This window comes from Cyprinodon variegatus, unplaced genomic scaffold, assembly GCF_000732505.1.
Source record: "Cyprinodon variegatus isolate N-32 unplaced genomic scaffold, C_variegatus-1.0 Scaffold564, whole genome shotgun sequence".
NCBI lineage: Eukaryota > Metazoa > Chordata > Actinopteri > Cyprinodontiformes > Cyprinodontidae > Cyprinodon > Cyprinodon variegatus.
The window spans coordinates 12341-20435 of record NW_015151017.1 but is presented as its reverse complement, the minus strand read 5'-3'; the positions used below and the strand labels follow the sequence as shown (position 1 = coordinate 20435).

Sequence of the window (8095 nt, the reverse complement as noted above, 5' to 3'; positions counted from 1 at the left end):
AAGTAAGCTCGTATTAAGGATGCAAATAGCAACTTTTAAACAGAGCGTACATGTGCAGCTCCTGCACGCATTTAACAGGCGTTCCATCTCGGGCATGGGTACAGGGTTGTGCATGTGCATTTTTTTTTCTTCTATTAAGTGGAGAGGGCTGGTCTTTTTGAAAATTCGTGAAAATCCTCCACTATATCTCTAAATCCAAAGTCCACAAAATCTGAGGGGGGATCCATTGTATTTTACTGGCCAAATAGCTCACCAAACCTCTTCCTGAATCTCTCACCTGGTATTGCCGGCTCACAATGCTTCAAACGTCACTGACACAAGCTTCACAGAAATTAACCTGGATTACTCGACTCACGCTGCGAAGTCTCAATACAGAGGAAAACATCCCTAGCAATAGTGGCTGCTCACTTCAAACTGGTCTTTTTCAGGCAACTCCCCCATGATTTTATGTCTAAAAATATAATCAAATAAATGCAATGCTTACAATTCTCAGTTTTGAGCGTGTTTTTATTGCACAACCTGAATTGTTTTTGGCAAAAAAACAAAACAAAAATAAAACACATTGTGCGTATGTTGGACAAGTACAGTAGATTTGAGTAAACTCATATGAACCACAATGTAAGCACACCTGAACTTCCTTAATCAATGAATCCTTAAGAACCACCAAAGAAATACTCATTTAGATTTTGACTCAAATCCAACGCACCTGCATGTTTTGAAATGTTTAAACAAATAAGCACTAAGTATCGGCATCCTTCTGGCATTCAAACGTAGAGTACACTCATATGGCTTTTCTGTCAGCAGGAAAACCTTAACACATCTATTAGCTATGGCTAATTTTGTAAAAAATGACTATGATGCATAAAAAGAAATCCAATGCATAGTAGAATGTGAGATATTAAGATCAGAACGGACTGGTCGAAACCATGATCACTTTGTGATTATTGTGCGTATATAAGCTGTAACGAGGAATGTGCCACTCACCAGCACAGGTACTGACTCTGCTTATCAGTGGGCATCTTAAACTGATCCTAGAGCAGTCTGTGAGGTCGAATGGTGTCTTTAAAATGGCCAGAGAACACTCCACTTAAATAAATACATCAGTTGAACCGCCACAGTTGTTTCTGCATGTAACCCTTGAGAATTTACCAGACTTGTAGTGCTTTATGATCTAAAATCTGTCCTCACGTTGGTTAAACAGTGGGAAAGGCCTGTAAGTTGTCCTGGGAGCTGCTAAGGATAATGCTATCCTACCTGTTGTTTCTCTTAAGTCACCACACCATAATTCAACCAGCACACAGTGTCTGTCACACAGTAACACCCTCCCAGTTCTTTCTCCAGCCCCCACTCTTCCTTATTCTTCCTTTCTCTGTTCAATGAGGTTTGGGAACATGGCCGTCTACATAGAAGTTCCTGGTGACCTTAGGCAGGGTGAGCTCAATGCCGTCAAGTTCTGGAGTGAGAACGATCTGACATCCCAGACGTGAGTTCTCCTGAAGCATGGGCGCCATGTCGAGCATGTCGTCCTCCCTGAGGGCCAATAAGTGTGTTAACTTTGATCAAGATCCAGCGCAAACAGAAAAGCACCAGGGGGGGCAATCCTACCTCTCTTCAGGCTCTGGAAGTTTATCGAAATGGTCGGAGTTCACATAGACGTGGCAGGTTGAGCAGGCCAGCGATGCCTCGCAGGCTCCTATGAGACAACAATACAGGAAATGTATGTAATCAGGTCAACATTCATGCTTCGGTTGATTAGTCCCCCCCCCCTCACCTTCCAGGTCAATTCCATGTTTGTGAGCCAAGTAGAGGACGTTGTCTCCAACTTTTGCTTTAACTGGGATCCTCTTTCCAGACCGGTCAATATAAACCACATTGACCCTAGAAGATAGAATTTATATCATTAACAAATAAAAACTCTGTATTTGGTCCATGTATATTATTAAGCAGTTTTTGTTTGTTGCAGTTTTTGCACTTAAATAAAAATGGAAAAACAAACAACTAGCTTTACATTTCTTTATTTTTTTTCCAGAGATAAATGACACCACAAAAATCTCTTGCCCACAAACTACGGGGGAAGTTTACAGTTGCCATGGAGATCAGAGGGTTTACTTTCCTTTTGTGCAAACTGAGCACCAGCATGATTAGACTCATATTCCTTAGAATTTTCTGTGCATTTCAAATCCTAATACAAAACAAAATCTGAATAAAAGTTTCCTGTGAGTAAAAATCTAAATACAATTTATGCTGTTTTGGACTTGTGTACAACACATGGTGTATGTGGGGCAAAGGGAACTCCTGGGTCAGGTTGATTGTCAAAAATATGAGGATGACCAGTGAGGCCTTAAGCACTTGGTTGTTTTTTCCAGTTTTGTTTAGAACAACATCAAAAAACCAAAGAACAAAAGGGGGCAATGGTTTGTTATTTATTTTCTGGTTTTGGGGTCATCAATAATATAAAATATTAGTTTGTGCTTGTTTTTTTTTTTTTCTAACAAAGAAACAAAACTGCCTGAATATTAGGGGTGTGCAAAATAATCGTCATGATGATGCATCGTGATTCTAATTTTCATGATCTACTGCATCGATTCTTGACGCCAAGTATCGATTATTCATTTAAAAAATAAATAAATAAAATTGCATGAATGGTTGGCGAACATCAGCCAAAAACAAGTGTAATATAACTTCTAGTCCAGTAGATGTCGCTGCGGATGTGTTGACGCACCCTGCCTTGTGTCACAAGCATTTCCGGCCACGGGACACTGCGCTGAGTCATTCAAAAACAAAACATGGAGGAGATTGAGAAACTTCGTCCGGCTCTGTCACATTTCAAATCCGATGTTTGGAAGCATTTTGGTTTTAAAAACGAAGGTAAAAATGAAGTTGATATGACGCACGCAATTTGCAAACACTGCTACACCAGAATTAAATACTGAGGGAACACAACGAACCTAAAAACAAACATGCAGAGGCGCCATCCAGAAAATCACCGCCAGCGCCGCAAAATGTGTTTAAACAAACAACTTTCGATTGCAAGCTAGCCCAGACATCTACACGTGCAAAGAAGATTACAGAGTCCATCACTGAGTTCATTTGCCAGGATTTGCGACCATATAGTGTAGTGGAGAACCGTGGTTTCAAAAAAATTATCAGCACACTGGAGCCTCGTTATATAATCTCGTTATATATAAAGCCTATGCACTTTTTTGTCTCAGTTTATCCTCTTGTGTTTATGGAATTATATTGTTATAAAGGCAGCTACTTCCAAAATGTTTTCATTTCATTGAGTTAAAGGACCACTGAGGCCATGATAATCCTTATTTTGTTATTTTTAGTTTTATAAATCCTAAGCACTTTTTGTCATTGTGTCCACTTCAGCAATAGTAATATTTGTGTCCAGTTACAGTAATATTTGTTTTCATGGCAACACCTCCGAAAGTCATTTCAATAAATACAGCTATGTATGAATGCAGTTGCTTTCAGTTATTTATCAATTGGAAGACACTACCCAGATCATACTCAGCCAGTAAACTTTTGTTTCTAACAGTGTTCAGGGAAAATATTGCAATGCATCGCACTTATTCAAGTATCGTGATGCATCGTGATAGAATCGCATCGTGGCCTGTGAATCGTGACTTCTTTGGCAATACCCACCCCTACTTAATATACACTTCAAGTATTTTGGGTGCATCGAACTCAGCAGCAGTTCCCTTTATCTGACTGGTTTCCCTAACCTTGCTGGAGAAAAGCCCTCCCACATCATAACGCTCCCTCCACCGTGTATAAAGTGCAGGACAGCGTGTTTTGGGTATGTAGTTGGTTTTCCACCATATATAAACGTTTTGCAGAAAGGCTGAAAAGCAAAGACTTGGTCTGAGCCTCCTTTTGGATTATTGTAAATTTTAAAATGTGTACTTCTTATGTATTTCTTCACTCTACCATTTAGGTCAGATTTGGCAACTTCTAGGCCTTACCTAAGCCTCTCCTTGCCTGTATTGTCAGTGTAGCACTCAGATGTGAAACTACAAACCTCAAGGGATTATATTCTACAACATTTAGGCGCTCTGCATCGGTACAGCAGCATTGTATCTAGTAAGCAGTAGATTGGAATAAAACTTGAATGCATGAAGAGGTAATTCAGTTATTTGATCCAGGTGGGTAGAACTGAAGAAACATCAAAAAGCTGCATGAACCTAGGCCTGCAGGATGGAGTTCAGGGTTTATACAGGAATGGGTAACTAAATATAATGCTTTTTAATGCTCTTTTAATGCTCTTAGAAATAATTGTAATGCCATCAACAAGTGCCCATGATTCTCATATATATATAAATGCAAAATCTTTCATCATCTTTACCATCGACAGTTTGCAGCCATGTCCCAAATTCCTGCTTTTCCAGCCACTTTTGTTGTTATTTTCCTTTTCCCATTCCCTAGCTTTTTCTCTGCCTCAAGCTTCTTTTCCACACATGCAGCTTTAAGATCAACTGCAAGCAGTTCTGCGCAACATGTGGAACCAGTTATATCTGATATATTGTTTGATTGATTGTATTGATTTTTTTTAATAAAGCATTTTAAATGCCACTATAATCCAATTAATGAATTTTAATGCCAATTAAGGTGGCCTTAATTTAAAAAATAATAATTGAATGACTTTTAGTGATTTTTAATGACCCACGGAAACCCTGGAGTTTGACCACCCCAGGGTTTATTGGATGCCATAAATTTTTTAGGTTGTCTTAGGTGTGAATACTTTTTCAAAGGCATAACATTTTCAAGTTCGTATCATTTCAAGTATAAACACAGAAAGCAACTTTATCTTATAAAGTTGCTGTCTGAATCATGGTGGCGCCTGTAGGCAGCGGCCTATTATGGCTCTCAACAATTTCACAAAATCGGCCGCTTAGAACGCCACAAACCAGGCATAGATCCTGCATCTACGACCGCCAGCTCGTGCTGGAGCTACGGTCACAAAATATTTTCTCTGGACTGTTTAACTAGGCTGATCAGATTCTGCAACAGCTTCTTCCACACCGCCATCAGACAGCTGAACTGTTGAGAAAACTATAAATCAAGTCAGAGACTCTGCTTCAAACTGACAACACCAAACCAAAAATACTGCATATTTGCACCATATATATTAATGCTCTGAACTTCCATATCAATGCGTTTTTTTGCACCATGTCGTTTGTCCCACACATCTGATCACTGCTGCACTTTATGGAATGGAAATGTTCATTTACTGTCTGAAAGCTGTACTAAACAAAACTTTGTTTTGTATACACTGTGTATAAAAAAATGCAATAAAAGTTTTCTTAGTCTAAATATTTGGTATTTCCTGTTCAAAATAATGTTCACAGGGATATGTCTAACTTTTACCTATAAACACTGGAGCATGTGCTGATAACAGTCCATTTATTCTACATTTCAGGCCTGAGATGAACCCAAGACCTTCTTTTATTTTGAAGAATGTAATAGACCCTCATTGAGTGACCCCTTCACAATAAAAGCCCTTTGGACTTACACATCATCTGGGTCTTCAGCGTTAGAACTGCCCTCTTCGGCTTGGTAGAGACCTTTGTAAAAACAAACGGGGAGTGTGAGGAATTAAGGTTATGTTTCATATCAACTAAATGCACAGAATGAAATGTACTCTTGTTGCTGAAGTTTCGTAACAAGTCCAACTGGGAAGAAGTTACACAAGAACTATTAAACAACCTGCGGTTTGATATATAAGTTGCAGGCTAAACTTTGGAGGCACGATGGACAACTCGGAATAAGAGTGATATTCTGCAGCAAAACAAATCATATGAACGAATGAATTCCTGAAATGAGGCTATAAACTGTTAGCAACCTGCACTACTCACATATACTCGTCTGTAAATGGCGGCTTATCGTCCGCAGACTATCAAACGAGCCGCTCCGGTTAGTGCCGGTTGTGTTTCCGACGCAGCCCTTAAATCTGTACAGAGGACATGAGCGGCAGTCCGGGATAACTCTGGAGAGCCTCAAAGTCAGCCCCATGCTCGACCTGGCTGCAGCGGCCGCCGCCATGACTCTGTTTTGGTCACATGATCGACAACAGCCAATAGGAAAAGAGGAAAGGAAAGCGCCCGCTTTCTGCTGTGACGCCTTCCCTTGGCGCCAGGGGGCGCTACTGCACTACTATCAAAACGTGAAACAACGATAATAAAATTTAAAAATTAACTATTGTGTTACGGTAATTGCTAGAATAAGTAGGAGAAAACGTATACAAAAGTCAATGAATTATTGAATTATTAAGTAGTCTTCAATTTGTATATTTATTAATTATCAACCACCTTTGCTTATCTATAGATAATATTAGCTGCTCTTGAAAATGGCTTAATCTTATTGAGATTGTTTGATAGAGGCTGTAAAAATCCGTTTTCAAATCCTGCAACTGTTTTGTTTCTCAGACAATAATATATTTTTTTAAATAAAACCACTTTAAATTAGCTCTGGTTTTATGCCTAAGGTCATTTTCCTGAGGGAAGTAAACCTACACCACAGTCATAAGTGTTCTGCTGATGAAAGGCATCTCCACAGCATGCTGCAGCCCCCACTGTGTTACACAGTGAGGATGCTGAGTTCTGAAATGGGGGTTTTCCTCTAAGTATGTTGTCCCACATGGCTTGACAGTTTTTTCTTTCAAAAATAAGCTTTTTTATTGCTCATTTTCTACAATGTTTACAACCCCCTTTGCCATGCCGTTGTAGCTTTACGGTTCTGCCATATTTTCTTTTTAAGATGTTAGATTAAATAATTCTTCCCAAGATGCTGGACATAATGTTCTATAGCTTTGGCCACTTTCTAACTGTCCCTAAATTTCAACCCAGTTTTTTTTTCTGAGTTCCTTTTCTTATGTATGCAATTTCTTCAGTAGCACTTTTAACTCACCTGATGCCAATATTTACTTATTTCACATGCAAAATAATTTCTAGCAGTCTTTATCTTTATTAAGATTTGTGATACAACTGTACACAGAGAGGAAGAGATTAAAGCTTTCATTTATTATGACATCAGATTAGTAAAATATGAATTTCATAAGATTTTATCTTTTATTTAAACTTGTGAATTCATTTTATAAAACAATTTTACAAGTATAAATCTAATGGAAGAACTATTAAATTAGCTATAAATATAATGTTTTAATGCCAATTTCATTATACCTATGAACAAAAGTTTGAGGTTTTTCTTATCTCCGTTTTGCATAAGAAGTTGAACACGCCCCTTGCTGGTCTGGGTATTCAAACAACAGGTGAACTCACTTGTGCCTGCAGGCAAATCTGACTATCTGCTGTGTCTTGCCTCAAAGTGAAGATGCAAAATTAATCATGTCAATGCAAAAGGTTATAATTATGACTAGTCAGTCATAAAACATTTCTACCTACGGCACTTTATGAAGCGCTCATTATAATCACTTTGATAACTGTTTGGCTATTTGATTATCAAGTTATATTTATGATATCAGTTTGTTCAGTGTTCTCACCCATCACCATGGCTTTAAGCAGCTGAATGTGTGAGAAATGCATAACAGGCACAAAAGTTTCACTTCACACATGCCCAAGAGAAAGTGAAAGAGATATGAGGCAAAGAAAAATGAATTAGAACATATGTATTTAAGAATTACTAACAAAATAAAATAAAAACAGTCATATAATAAGCAAGATATACCTATTATAAATGGTAAAGATATTTACAGTCATGATTGAATGGACCTAACTGGTCCATTTCATCATTTAATCAAAGGATCGGTGAATAGAAATGTGGTGTGCTTATACCTAATTCACCAGGTGGAAATGAACAGTCTTAGAAATATTTAGTGTGTGGGCAAATCTTATCTATGTAACTATGTTACGTTTAATTGCAGTGGTAACTTTCACTTGTCTCAACCTGTAAAAGATTTTCCCCATTCTTAAGTAGAGGGTTTTCAGTATCAGTGTATTATTTTTCCTACAACACTTTACAGAGCCTAAAGCTTTAAAAGTAATTTTTGTAAAACAAAATATTATCAAATGTATGTAATATAATCTTAACCTTTAGTGTAATCTATTAGACTTGTGAGATAGCCTGATACCAA

The 8095-nt window shown here is 38.0% G+C and overlaps 1 protein-coding gene across 1 annotated transcript; it reads right to left on the bottom strand.

The window, feature by feature from the left end:
• Positions 1–489: 489 nt before the first annotated feature.
• fdx1l (ferredoxin 1-like) lies at positions 490–6056 on the bottom strand. Its single transcript, XM_015391903.1, has 5 exons — positions 5862–6056; positions 5519–5570; positions 1772–1878; positions 1606–1693; positions 490–1530 (listed from the first exon to the last, which is right to left on the bottom strand). The coding sequence occupies exons 1-5, from the start codon at positions 6046–6048 to the stop codon at positions 1374–1376; spliced, it is 591 nt and encodes a 196-aa protein (XP_015247389.1). The 5' UTR covers positions 6049–6056; the 3' UTR covers positions 490–1373.
• Positions 6057–8095: the final 2039 nt, after the last annotated feature.